The 15,079-nt window shown below is 42.1% G+C and overlaps 2 protein-coding genes across 5 annotated transcripts in view; one reads left to right on the forward strand and one right to left on the reverse strand.

The window, feature by feature from the left end:
* Positions 1–15,079, forward strand: part of LOC137624350 (equilibrative nucleoside transporter 1-like) — a 788,303-nt gene that overhangs the window by 174,374 nt on the left and 598,850 nt on the right. The window lies entirely within an intron of this gene.
* LOC137624347 (UDP-glycosyltransferase UGT5-like) overlaps positions 10,619–15,079 on the reverse strand; it is a 154,598-nt gene continuing 150,137 nt past the window's right edge. For all 3 annotated transcript variants that reach the window (XM_068355033.1, XM_068355034.1, XM_068355035.1), the window contains exons 10-11: positions 11,208–11,351; positions 10,619–11,055 (exon numbers count right to left, since the gene is read on the reverse strand). In XM_068355033.1, coding sequence (XP_068211134.1) covers positions 10,923–11,055; positions 11,208–11,351 — 277 coding nt within the window. In that variant the 3' untranslated portion in view covers positions 10,619–10,922. The remainder of the gene's footprint in view (positions 11,056–11,207; positions 11,352–15,079) is intronic.

Consider the following 15,079-nt stretch of genomic DNA (forward strand, 5'->3'; position numbering starts at 1 on the left):
AACAACAGGAGGGTGGAGTTAAGTTGCCGTGTTTTGACGCTGTGCGTCAACCTCCGCAACCCACTGTGGTTTCCGCTACTCAACCGCAGTCAGGAGTAGACGCCTTGTGTCCCCACACAGCTATGGTTGTTGCCAGTTCACAGACTGACCAACGTTTCCATGACGTTGGGTCCAGTGCAGCCACGCATGCACCCATGCTGCCGGACTCAGCCGCCCAGCTTTTACCTACTCCTTTGCCGCTTCCTCCTCAACATTCAGACGATGGACTCTCTGATGATGACGAAGCTGCACATCTTGACGACCAACACACGGACATCGACGAACCCAAGACCACGCCTCCCTCCTTAGACTTTAGGAAAGTGCTTGCGCTGTTCAAGGATTTATATCCTGATCAGTTTGTGTCTGCAGCACCACGCTCTCCTCCCTCTGAGTTCGCTTTAGGCATGCAGTCATCCGCACCTGCCTTTACGAAGCTCGTACTCGCTCGCTCGTCCAAGAGAGCTTTAAGAGTACTGGGAGATTGGTTGCAGTCCAAAAAGCAGCTTGGGAAGACAGCCTTCATGTTTCCCCCGGCCAAGCTTGCTTCCAGATCTAGCGTCTGGTATGCCACGGGAGAAGTTCTCGGCTTGGGAGTTCCTGCCTCTGCCCAGGGCGACTTCTCAAGTCTGGTAGACTCTCCCCGCAGGCTGGCCATGAGACGCTCCAAGATTTGTTGGACTCCTTCGGATATGGACCATCTTATGAAAGGAGTATTTCGAGCATTCGAAGTCTTTAACTTCTTGGACTGGTGTTTGGGAGCGTTGAGCAGGAAGACCTTCCCTTCTGACAAGGAAACTTCCATGCTCATTATGTCCTGCATGGACAAAGCCATACGGGATGGTTCTAGTGAGCTTGCGGCGTCTTTCGTGTCCAGGGTCCTCAAGAAGCGGGATCACCTTTGCTCCTTCTTGTCAGCCGGAGTCACCCCATGTCAAAAGTCGGAACTTATGTTTGCTCCGCTCTCGAAGTGTCTCTTCCCTGAAGAGTTGATCAAGGAGATTGCCGCCTCCTTGATCCAGAAAGACACTCATGACCTGGTTGCGTCATCCGCACGCAAAGCCACCCCTTTGCCCTCCGTGCCTAGACCCAGGATGGACACTCCAGCGTCAAGGTTCATTCCGCCCTTTCGTGGCAGAGCCTCCAGCAGAGGAGGTGCTCGTGCCGAAGGTCAACGTGGGAGCAAGAAGAAGGGTTCCAAGTCCTCTAGAGGCAGAGTCTGACTGCCACCTTCTTCAGACAGCAGTGGGAGTCAGGCTCAAGAACTACTGGCAGGCCATGGAAAAACAGGGGCGCAGACGCACAGTCTGTGAAGCTACTCAGAGAGGGGTACAAGATTCCATTCTTGCGCAAGCCCCCTCTAGCAACAACTCCCATCGACCTCTCTCCCAGGTACAGAGAGGAGGACAAGAGACTAGCTTTGCAGCAAGAGGTGTCTCTCTTACTACAAAAGGGACCGGTAGTCAAAGTCCGGGACCATCAATCCCCGGGCTTCTACAACCGTCTCTTCTTAGTGGCGAAGAAGACAGGAGGGTGGAGGCCGGTGCTAGACGTCAGTGCTCTGAATGTCTTTGTCACAAAGCAGACGTTCACCATGGAGACGACAAAGTCGGTTCTAGCATCGGTCAGGATGGAAGACTGGATGGTCTCGTTAGACCTAAAGGACGCTTATTTTCACGTCCCCATCCACCCAGATTCCCAACCTTTTCTAAGGTTCGTTTTCGGGAAGGTTGTATACCAGTTCCAAGCCCTGTGCTTTGGCCTAAGCACGGCACCTCTTGTTTTTACGAAACTGATGAGGAATATTGCCAAATTCCTGCATTTAGCAGACATCAGAGCCTCCCTCTATTTGGACGACTGGCTTCTAAGAGCTTCGTCAAGTCGTCGCTGTCTGGAGAATCTAAAGTGGACTCTGGATCTGACCAAGGAATTGGGTCTCCTGGTCAATATGGAAAAGTCCCAACTCGTCCCATCCCAAACTATAGTGTACCTAGGAATGGAGATTCAGAGTCAAGCTTTTCGGGCTTTTCCGTCGGCCCCCAGAATCAGTCATGCCCAAGAATGCATCCAGAACATGCTGAAGAAGGACCGATGTTCAGTCAGACAGTGGATGAGTCTGATAGGGACGCTTTCATCACTGGACCAGTTCATCGCGTTAGGGAGACTCCACCTCCGACCCCTTCAATTTCACCTAGCTGTTCACTGGAGAAAGGACAAGACGCTAGAAGCGGTCTCGATTCCTATTTCCGAGAAGATGAAGTCTTCACTGACTTGGTGGAAGAACAACATTCTCCTCAGGGAGGGTCTGCCACTGGCTGTTCAGACCCCCAACCACATTCTCTTCTCGGACGCATCGGACACGGGCTGGGGTGCGACATTGGACGGTCGGGAATGCTCGGGCACGTGGAATGCGGATCAAAGAACGTTGCACATCAATTGCAAGGAGCTACTGGCAGTTCATCTGGCCTTGAGAAGCTTCAAGTCCCTCCTTCTAGGCAAGGTGGTGGAGGTGAACTCCGACAACACCACAGCCTTGGCGTACATCTCCAAGCAAGGAGGGACTCATTCGATGACGTTGTACGAGATCGCAAGGGACCTCCTCACCTGGTCAAGAGATCGAAACATATCCCTAGTAACGAGGTTCATTCAAGGCAACATGAATGTCATGGCAGACCGCCTCAGCCGGAAGGGTCAAATCATCCCAACAGAGTGGACCCTTCACAAGAATGTATGCAACAGACTATGGGCCTTGTGGGGTCAGCCTACCATAGATCTGTTTGCAACCTCGATGACCAAGAGGCTCCCAATTTATTGCTCACCGATTCCGGACCCAGCAGCAGTTCACGTAGATGCCTTTCTTCTGGATTGGTCCCATCTAGACCTTTATGCATTCCCCCCGTTCAAGATTGTCAACAGAGTACTGCAGAAGTTCGCCTCTCACGAAGGGACAAGGTTGACGTTGGTTGCTCCCCTCTGGCCCGCGAGAGAATGGTTCACCGAGGTACTGCAATGGCTAGTAGACGTTCCCAGAACACTTCCTCTAAGAGTGGACCTTCTGCGTCAGCCGCATGTAAAGAAGGTACACCCAAGCCTCCACGCTCTTCGTCTGACTGCCTTCAGACTATCGAAAGACTCTCGAGAGCTAGAGGCTTTTCGAAGGAGGCAGCCAGAGCGATTGCTAGAGCAAGGAGGACATCCACTCTTAAAGTCTACCAGTCGAAGTGGGAAGTCTTCTGAAGCTGGTGCAAGTCGAAATCAGTATCCTCAACCAGTACCTCTGTAACTCAGATAGCTGACTTCCTTTTATACCTTAGGAAGGAAAGATCTCTTTCAGCTCCCACGATCAAGGGTTACAGAAGCATGTTGGCAGCAGTCTTCCGTCACAGAGGCTTAGATCTTTCCAACAACAAAGATCTACAGGACCTCCTTAAGTCTTTTGAGACCTCGAAGGAGCGTCGGTTGGCCACACCAGGTTGGAACTTAGACGTGGTACTAAGATTCCTTATGTCAGCAAGGTTCGAACCACTTCAATCAGCCTCTTTTAAAGATCTCACTTTGAAGACCCTTTTCCTCGTCTGCTTAGCAACAGCTAAAAGAGTCAGTGAGATACACGCCTTCAGCAGGAACATTGGATTTACATCTGAAACGGCTACATGTTCCTTACAGCTTGGTTTTTTAGCCAAAAACGAACTTCCTTCTCGTCCTTGGCCCAAATCGTTCGATATTCCAAGCCTTTCTAATTTGGTTGGAAATGAACAAGAAAGAGTACTATGCCCTGTAAGAGCTCTTAAGTACTATTTGAGACGTTCTAAACCATTACGAGGACAGTCAGAAGCTTTATGGTGCGCTATTAAGAAACCTTCTTTACCTATGTCGAAGAATGCAGTTTCTTATTATATCAGACTTTTGATTCGAGAAGCTCATTCCCATCTGAATGAGGAGGACCATGCTTTGCTGAAGGTAAGGACACATGAAGTTAGAGCTGTCGCAACTTCAGTGGCCTTCAAACAAAACAGATCTCTGCAGAGTGTAATGGATGCAACCTATTGGAGAAGCAAGTCAGTGTTCGCATCATTTTACCTTAAAGATGTCCAGTCTCTTTACGAGAACTGCTACACCCTGGGACCATTCGTAGCAGCGAGTGCAGTAGTGGGTGAGGGCTCAACCACTACATTCCCCTAATCCCATAACCTTTTTAATCTTTCTCTTGAAATGTTTTTTATTGTTGTTTTTTGGGTTGTCCGGAAGGCTAAGAAGCCTTTCGCATCCTGGTTGATTTGGCGGGTGGTCAAATTCTTTTCTTGAGAAGCGCCTAGATTAGAGGTTTTGATGAGGTCCTTTAGTATGGGTTGCAACCCTTCATACTTCAGCTCCTAGGAGTCGCTCAGCATCCTATGAGGATCGCGAGGCTCAGTAAGGAAGACGTACTTAAAAAGGCAGAGTAATTGTTCAAGTCGACTTCCTTACCAGGTACTTATTAATTTTATGTTTGTTATTTTGAATAACTGCTAAAATGAAATACAAAATACTTAGCTCTTAATGTTAACATATATGCTGGTCTCTACCCACCCCCCTGGGTGTGAATCAGCTATATGATCACCGGCTAAGTTTAATATTGAAAAATGTTATTTTCATTAGTAAAATAAATTTTTGAATATACTTACCCGGTGATCATAAATTAAAGGACCCACCCTTCCTCCCCAATAGAGACCCAGTGGGCCGAGGAGAAAATTGGTTCTGTGTTGACATGGAGTACTTGAGTACCTGCTCGACAGATGGCGCTGTTGATGTACACCCCCACCTGTATAGCGATCGCTGGCGTATTTTGTCCTTAGGTTTTTCTGTCGGGCAGCAGAGCTGACAGCTATATGATCACCGGGTAAGTATCTATCTATATCTATCTATATACCAAGGCACTTCCCCCAATTTTAGGGGGTAGCCGACACCAACAATGAAACAAACAAAAAGGGGACCTCTACTCTCTATGTTCCTTCAGCCTAATCAGGGACCCAACCGAGTTCAGCTGGTACTGCTAGGGTGCCACAGCCCAACCTCCCACATTTCCACCACAGATGAAGCTTCATAATGCTGACTCCCCTACTGCTGCTACCTCCGCGGTCATCTAAGGCCCCGGAGGAAGCAGCAGGGCCTACTGGAACTGCGTCACAATCGCTCGCCATTCATTCCTATTTCTAGCACGCTCTCTTGCCTCTCTCACATCTATCCTCCTATCACCCAGAGCTTTCTTCACACCATCCATCCACCCAAACCTTGGCCTTCCTCTTGTACTTCTCCCATCAACTCTTGCATTCGTCACCTTCTTTAGCAGACAACCATTTTCCATTCTCTCAACATGGCCAAACCACCTCAACACATTCATATCCACTCTAGCCGCTAACTCATTTCTTACACCCGTTCTCTCCCTCACCACTTCGTTCCTAACCCTATCTACTCGAGATACACCAGCCATACTCCTCAGACACTTCATCTCAAACACATTCAATTTCTGTCTCTCCATCACTTTCATTCCCCACGACTCCGATCCATACATCACAGTTGGTACAATCACTTTCTCATATAGAACTCTCTTTACATTCATGCCCAACCCTCTATTTTTTACTACTCCCTTAACTGCCCCCAACACTTTGCAACCTTCATTCACTCTCTGACGTACATCTGCTTCCACTCCACCATTTGCTGCAACAATAGACCCCAAGTACTTAAACTGATCCACCTCCTCAAGTAACTCTCCATTCAACATGACATTCAACCTTGCACCACCTTCCCTTCTCGTACATCTCATAACCTTACTCTTACCCACATTAACTCTCAACTTCCTTCTCTCACACACCCTTCCAAATTCTGTCACTAGTCGGTCAAGCTTCTCTTCTGTGTCTGCTACCAGTACAGTATCATCCGCAAACAACAACTGATTTACCTCCCATTCATGGTCATTCTCGCCTACCAGTTTTAATCCTCGTCCAAGCACTCGAGCATTCACCTCTCTCACCACTCCATCAACATACAAGTTAAACAACCACGGCGACATCACACATCCCTGTCTCAGCCCCACTCTCACCGGAAACCAATCACTCACTTCATTTCCTATTCTAACACATGCTTTACTACCTTTGTATAAACTTTTCACTGCTTGCAACAACCTTCCACCAACTCCATATAACCTCATCACATCCCACATTGCTTCCCTATCAACTCTATCATATGCTTTCTCCAGATCCATAAACGCAACATACACCTCCTTACCTTTTGCTAAATATTTCTCGCATATCTGCCTAACTGTAAAAATCTGATTCATACGACCCCTACCTCTTCTAAAACCACCCTGTACTTCCAAGATTGCATTCTCTGTTTTATCCTTAATCCTATTAATCAGTACTCTACCATACACTTTTCCAACTACACTCAACAAACTAATACCTCTTGAATTACAACACTCATGCACATCTCCCTTACCCTTATATAGTGGTACAATACATGCACAAACCCAATCTACTGGTACCATTGACAACACAAAACACATATTAAACAATCTCACCAACCATTCAAGTACAGTCACACCCCCTTCCTTCAACATCTCAGCTTTCACACCGTCCATACCAGATGCTTTTCCTACTCTCGTTTCATCTAGTGCTCTCCTCACTTCCTCTATTGTTATCTCTCTCTCATTCTCACCTCCCATCACTGGCACCTCAACACCTGGAACAGCAATTATATCTGCCTCCCTATTATCCTCAACATTCAGCAAACTTTCAAAATATTCCGCCCACCTTTTTCCTTGCCTCCTCTCCTTTTAACAACCTTCCATTTCCATCTTTCACTGTCTCTTCAATTCTTGCGCCAGCCTTCCTTACTCTCTTCACTTCTTTCCAAAACTTCTTCTTATTCTCTTCATATGACTGACCCAATCCCTGACCCCACCTCAGGTCAGCTGCCCTCTTTGCCTCACGTACCTTGCGCTTTACTTCCACCTTTTTCTCTCTATATTTTTCATACTTCTCTATACTATTACTCTGCAGCCATTCTTCAAAAGCCCTCTTTTTCTCTTCCACTTTCACCTTCACTCCTTCATTCCACCATTCACTGCCCTTCCTCATGCTGCCTCCAACAACCTTCTTGCCACATACATCACTTGCAATCCCAACAAAATTTTCTTTTACTAACTTCCATTCCTCCTCTAAATTACCAGTTTCTCTTACTCTCACCTCATCATATGCCATTTTCAACCTTTTCCTGATATTTACTTTTTACCCCCGGTTTTATTAGCTCTTCAATCCTCACTACCTCCCTTTTACATCCACCTACTCTATTCCCCCACTCTTTTGCTACAACTAATTTTCCTTCCACCAAAAAATGATCAGACATACCGTTAGCCATACCCCTAAACACGTGCACGTCTTTCAATCTTCCAAACATTCTTTTAGTTACCAACACATAATCCATTAATGCCCTTTCTACTACTCTTCCATTTGCCACTGTTACTCTTGTTGAACAAGAGATAGTAATAGGTGCTAGCTTCTTTAAAAAGAAAGATAAGAATAAGTATACGTGGGTAAGAGTGGCAAAAAAAACCGGGTAAGTATATTCAAAAATTTATTTTACTAATGAAAATAACATATTTTTCTTTGATGGCTGTAGTTCATATTTTTCTTTGATGGCTGTAGTTATTTTTTTCCTATTGTGAAAATTTATCTACATGTATTATCTTTACCTATATTTTCTATTTTAAGTTATTCGTTTTTATAGGATTTGTTTCAGTTACCTGTCTTTTTCCATTTTTTAAAAACATTCTACAAAACGCTGCAAGTCTAATACGACGACCAACCATATCTCTCCTTTCCCCTTGGAATGGCTGTCTCTGCTATTCCTTATTAATATTTCAAACATTCTGTCCTCATACACTCAATTTATTCATCACTCTCTCATGTTACACAATTCACCCTTCATCTCGTTTTAACATCCTTCATACTCATGACATCACACAGGTGCCTTTGATGTCCATATGAAGTATTTTTGTTTTCCTGTTTCTTATAGCATATCGTATTTTATGATGGGTTATTCTCAAATCCTAAGTATAAATTGTAGGCCAACATAAAAACTTATATCTATATAATATATCTCTGCTTGATTTCAAGTCTTTGGCTATCCCAATCTCTGTTTTTCATTGAACATACAACTGTTACATATGTTAGAGTTAGGTTTTATATGTGGGTATATTCCCCTGGATATGCAAGATTAATCCTTGAATTCTTTATAGAAACACATTAAGATGTGAGATTAATCCAGAATTGTAAATGTATATTTCCTAATGAAAAAAAAAAAAATATATATCCAGACTTTTGGATCTGATATGGCCCCTCATATTCTTTGGAGATTTTCGATGCATGTCTGCCTTCAAATATTTTGGAATTATTTTAGCCAGCCGGCAGTTAATGAGGTGCCCAGGTTCAAACAGCACTGAACATCCCGCTATCATTGTGAGAGGAGCTAACATCCCTCTTTCATCCCATTAAGTTTATGGGGGTAGGCCTACCTTAGGTCCTCCTGTTGCTTTAACATCACTATTACTTAGGGTTCTGTGTGACTTAGAATGTTAAAAAGATTGGATGTCAAAATAGGATTCCTTAATCTTTTCTAAAAGTATTTGGAAAAATTTCTAACAGAATTTTAAAGGTTTTCATTTGAAGGTTTAAAGGCCGCTCATGAATGTCAGAGGCAAGGAGCAGTGACATTCCCTATCAAGCAGGACAGTGCCCTAGAGACTGAACATAATTATATACATATGATCACCGCCCAAGGCCCCTCTTCACCCAAGCTAGAACCAAGCAGGGTCAGGCAAAGGCTGCTGATGACTCAGCAGGTAGACCTGTAGGTTCCCCAAAAACCCCCATCCTTAGCCCACAAGGATGGTAAGGTTGCAGCAACGAAAGGAACTAACAAGTTTGAGTGGAACTTGAACACCATTCTAGCGATCACCAGTCAGGAACATTACCACATAGGCCACCACAATGCTAAAAATCTTTTTCCCATATGAAAAACAATTTTTGAACACCATTGTTGTTTCAAAAGGTTGCACTGCATAACATGTAACTGGAACAATAAAAGACCGATCTCCATTTTTCTAGTGCTCTCAACTGTTGCTGATAAAAACATCTTAAAGTCCCACTAAGCTAGTATATAGCTACTTGTTTCAAGACACTTTTTATTCTTACATGAAACAACAAAATACTTGGGCTTCTGTGGGTTGACCAGGGTCAGGAGACCCACCTTCATTTCCCTTCCCCAACTTACCACACTGAGCTGCCTTGGAACAAGTGCCGTAATGTCATAAGATTGACTCAACTTTAATGCACCAACCTAACTGGTACTTGTGATGTTCTTCGTGGTTAAACTAGTTGAACCCAAGACTGGTCTGACAATAGATATGAACCTATACTTGTCCAAAGTGGTGTTATCTTTTTTATATGGTTAACCATAAGACTGTTTGTTAATGCTTGAGGCCATAAGCTTGATATTTTCCACAAACTTCCTAGTATTTGCGGTGCTGTCTTTATTGAGCATAAACCTATCATGTTTGATGCTTCACATATTAGTGTTCTAAAAGATTTGTTATTTATATTAGAAACATGATTATTGGGGTACAAAGTAAAATATTCTTGTACACTTTGTAGATGACACAACTCTCAGTTCAGAATGAGGATTTTGAGTTTCCCATTATAAAAACCTATAGGTTCTTTGCAGCATCTTTTAGCCACCAGCTGTATTGATATTTCCTTTCTACATTACAGCTGCTCTCTTAAATGTCTAACTTACAGAGCTCCTTGTTGTTCCTATTTTCCTTGAGAACAAATCCATTGGGGGAGCCCTGACCTAAAAGTCAAGCCATCTTGACCTGGTGACTTCACTGAACTACGTTGAAATATTCATGGCAAAAATTCTATAATTACTCAGAACAGTTAGATGGTTGGGTAAAATTAAGATTTTTATTAACCACATATTCCTGTGATAACTGAATAACAATTCTAAATCTTCAAAGGGGTCATGCAAGGGATTTGTTCTTACCTAAAAGTGGGAAGTAGAGCAAGGTAGTGTTGAAGAAGTTAGGACAACCAATAAAATAATTGAAGTGATTTCTTTCATAGATAACAGATGTGGATTTTTGTCAATTTTCTCAAGGGGTGTATTTTTTAGCAACATATCTATTTGCTATAATTTTTGTGACTGCCTTTTCTATGGATTTTACACTATATTTGTTACCATTGCTTTTGCTATTTTCGTCATTTACTGTTTATCATTCCATGAATGTTATGTTCTTGTTTTCATGGTCAGTGTCTTAGGTTGTGGATCTGTCACCATTGTGAGTGCCAATAAAATCCTTAAAATTTTTTCAAAGAAATTAACAAATAATTACAAAGCTATTCTAAGAGATATGCTCAAAATTTACTGTCATCACAAATTAGAAATACTTTTTCATAAACTGTCAAGTGACACAACTAAACAAGAAAATACTAATTCTTTGTTGGTTATTTGCTATTTCCTTATTAACAAAATAAAAAGCTCTCAATATATTTTTTAAAAATTTCTTGATAACCCATATAAATCTCTATATACATATGTACAAGTTGAGTAAATGTATAAAAATCTGAATAATTTTCAGACATTCTGGACAAGTTAACAGTTGTGTTTCCATTATGGTAGTGCAGCTTAGAGTGTATGTGATATCGAACCTTTTCCTTACAGGTTCAATCAAAAGTCTAATAACTGCAAAGATGTAATGAATTTATCTCAACAGAAGCCAACACTGATCAAGGAAAACATGCTTTCTACCAATTAGAAGAAGAGAAAGATCAACATATGATGATTTGTTTCTAGTCTGTCTTATTCTTGAACATCCTTCGACACGGTTTTGTGATGGTACAAAGCAGACGAACACCTAACCATAGTACTAGAAGCATTATCAGTACAACCATCGACCAGACATCCATATTGTAGATTATGTACCTAGAATGCAGAAAGTACATTTAAGGATCAGATATAAATTTCCTCTATTTTGAATTTCAATATTTGAAGGAAACTATTCTGCTCTATAAACCAAGAAGCATTATTAAATACTTTCACTGGAATCAGTCTACCTAAAGCTACAAAACACTTACCAAGGCAGGTCAGCAATAGGAGAGCGGAGATGCTTTGCTCCATTATGACGGATGACGTATTCAGTCCAGAAAACTACAGTTTCTTGAGGTGACATCGGCTGATCTTTCATTATGCTGGATTGCATTTGGACGTATTGCCGTACTCTGGAAAATATTAGATGTAAAAAAAGTATTCAATCCTGAGGCATAAACAATAGAACTCAGAATGTACTCGATAAACACTGTTTTTTTTTTTTTTTTTTTTTTTTTTTTCTTTTTTTTTTTTTTTTTTTTATAACAGCCTTTTGTCATCAATTGATATATATCATATATATTTATAAGTGTCATATATATATATATATATATATATATATATATATATATATATATATATATATATATATATATATATATATTGTGGAGAATTTTTTAATGGTTACGTTCTGAGTGGGAACTTAGTCCGGGAAAGTCTCCTTATAACAGTTACATAAAGTTCAACAGGGGAGGATAGGAGCACTTACTCTCGGGGCACAAACACCCTGCTAATACTTTACTGTCACAATTCACTAACCATCACTCACATACAAAAGGGAAATTTTACTGTCCAGAGGCCTAAGCACTCCACACGTAGGATTGAGAATAATTTATGGCCTACTCTAGCTTTGTCAGGTCTATAGTCCTCTCATTCTCAGGCTCTGTTCCGGCTCCGTCCCAGTGACCCCAATGAGATGCTGGAACGGAGCCGGAACAGAGCCTGAGAATGAGAGGACTATAGACCTGACAAAGCTAGAGTAGGCCATAAATTATTCTCAATCCTACGTGTGGAGTGCTTAGGCCTCTGGACAGTAAAATTTCCCTTTTGTATGTGAGTGATGGTTAGTGAATTGTGACAGTAAAGTATTAGCAGGGTGTTTGTGCCCCGAGAGTAAGTGCTCCTATCCTCCCCTGTTGAACTTTATGTAACTGTTATAAGGAGACTTTCCCGGACTAAGTTCCCACTCAGAACGTAACCATTAAAAAATTCTCCACACGAGTGGTCCTTCGAACCGGATCTTTTACCTTTGACTTGTGAAGCATTAACGTAATTAATCAGCTTGATTAAGCATATAGTAACTCGCTATATCACTTACCCACACGCACACAGCCAGTTTGTCGAATGTGTAATGCCCAGACTTTAATTGGGAAGAGAAATTTGTAATCATCATGATGTTTTTGTATCGACCACGTGTTTAAGGAAAGAACTACGTAACCAGGTTAATTTGTTGCTTGAATGTTCTCTACAGAAAGACTAGAATTTGTCGTAGGAACTTCACTTTGTCTCGGATCCGTTCACCCACGTGTGGCGGAATCCTCTTATACCAGAAAGTTCTAAGCTACTTGAACTAAGGTTTTTGTTGTTCAGACGCCCGTGATTACTGCTCAGCTAGAGCACCGGTGTACTCGTCCTGTCAACTAATTTTGCTAGCTAAGCATCTAATTTGTAACATTTTGTACCTTGGTCTACCTTCCTTTGTGTCGTTTACCTTCCCTAACCAACCTTAACTCTTCTAACTAACATCACCGTATACCTAGCACGTGTCCTTGTCCTAAAGAGCGAATTGGCGTAACATAATTTTAAGTGTTCTTACAAATAACGTAGAAACTTAATAACACCAAGTCCGTTTCATTCCACGTGTTTGTTCCGAGATGGCGGATCTTGTTTACAGCCCAAACTAAGGGTTCGTAATTGTTTGCTACCGTAAGTAAATTACTGCGTGTAGTTAATTTAATTTCCTTTAGCGAGGAAATATTGTTTTTGTCCTTTAGCGAGGATATTTTTGTTTTACCTCCGCGTGAGGGAAATTTTATATTTGTTTAGCCTCCACGAGAGTGCTCTTTAAAGTCGCTGCTTTGTGCGCCAATCTACATTTTGAGTAGTTCAGTGGTCGCCTTAGTGCGCCCGTAATTGTGAAATCGTCACAACAGTGTCAGCCTCGACCTGTTATTTTAACTTTTAACTTAATACTTTGCATTCATAAGCCCATGTGCTTTCTAATATGTTCTACTTTGAAGTAAATTAATTAGTCATTATCGCCACGTGCGTATATAATTCATTTTAGCAAAGTCTTTAACGTCACGTGACCTGGGCATCGTCTGCTTTGTTAGGCCCCAGTCACTTTGAATTTTAAAGTAATTTCATGATTTATATGTTTTTTGTCCATTTAACCATTTTTTCTCATCATGAGTAAATTTAGATGTTCAATTATCAACCTTGTAAATTTGTAAAGTTTCATTTTTACATTCCCTCAAAATTCAGTTACCCTTTGTTTTGCTTTTACGAATCCGTTCATCAAAACGTGGTCAATCCAAGATGGCGGACTTCATGTTTAACGTAAACAACCCTTCACCGCCTAAGGCGGAAACGCTTAGCCCCGAGGAGATAAACGCTAGGCTTAAGGAACAGGAATTAACATTCACCTTTGTTTGTGAGGACGCAGACCTCGCACTTCATGGTCTGGCTTCTGTAGATTTTCCCAACATGGGTCCTGAAGCCGTGGGTCATTTTAAAAGTGAAATTGGTAAAGTAAGAGATGAACTTTGTAATTACAAGAATTTTTGGAGACGTCATTACGACCATCCTATTGTTAAATTAAATTATCCCGTACTTGCTGCCTGTTCGAGTAAAATTGAGATTGCTTTTAATAGCCTCATGGCTCATCCTAATTTAATAATTAAAGCTAATCAGTCTAATTCCTTTTCTAGGGTGACACCTTCAGTGACACGTCCTGTTGTAAACGCTATTAATAGTCCCCTAATTGTTACTTCTAATATATCAGCAGTCAAGCACAATTTTGTCTCAATTCCTCAACCTGTAAAACCATCACATTTCAATACTATGTTGCCAACACGGCATACGATTAGTGAATTTGTGTCAGTCACACGTGCTCCGTCCTCATCTCCAAACCTTAAGCCACCAGCGTTTCATCGCCCTCAACCCCCTTTGTCTTTACCGCCGGTGACAGTCCGTCCCGGAGAAAACCCCATTCATTGTCTTGAAATGGACCCCCCAAGTGGTAGCGCAGATACCACACAACTTAACCGTGTGCGTGATGGCCAGCAGAGGCCTACACCGGTAGAGTCAGTCATTAAATCTGTACCATCCCATGGACCAGTGCTCACGTTGCCTGACTGTCCAGTTCTTAAGCCCGTAACTTCCGCTCTAACCCGTGTTGACGCTAGAACATCCCCGTTAGGATTTGAAACCCGCCCTCAGAAAGAGCCGCGTGATCGCAAGGTTAAGACTTTAGTTGTCAGAAATGAACCTTGTGCACTAACGGTGGATTTAGCGAAGGTCACACATGTAGACCTAGCACCAGAGATTAGAGCCTGTCTACGATTCACCTTGGTTAAGGATAATGGTACATTGAACGTTATTCATTATTTTCATTCAGTCATATATGACGTCACATTAAACTTTTATGATTTTTGCCAAGTCATTCAGCAGCATTTTTTCAGCCAATCCCATGCTTTAACTTCGAAACGTAAATGTAGCTTTTGCCTTGACAACTTGTCATGTTGCTATAATCCCCCTGACATCCTTCAGCTCGTGCTGAAATTAAGTTTTGTTTTTTATGTTCCCATCTTAAACGTTTCCCTTGAAGATGACATCCAAGACCTTAGTTGTCAGAAAGACGATGTCCCCATGGACCTAGTTTGTCCCAGTTTATCATTCATGCTAGTGTCAAATAACTTTTCACCTTTTAACGCCGAGAAGGAGGTAACTTTTCTCCTTTTGTCAGGCGACAAATACAAAGTTTTCAGTACGCCAGTAATTTTATTTGTAGAAATATTCTATGTAAAACGTTGGGTGTCAGACCGGGATTGGGATTCACCCCCATAATTTTAATTTGTCA

The sequence above is a fragment of the Palaemon carinicauda genome, chromosome 31 (assembly GCF_036898095.1).
Source record: "Palaemon carinicauda isolate YSFRI2023 chromosome 31, ASM3689809v2, whole genome shotgun sequence".
NCBI lineage: Eukaryota > Metazoa > Arthropoda > Malacostraca > Decapoda > Palaemonidae > Palaemon > Palaemon carinicauda.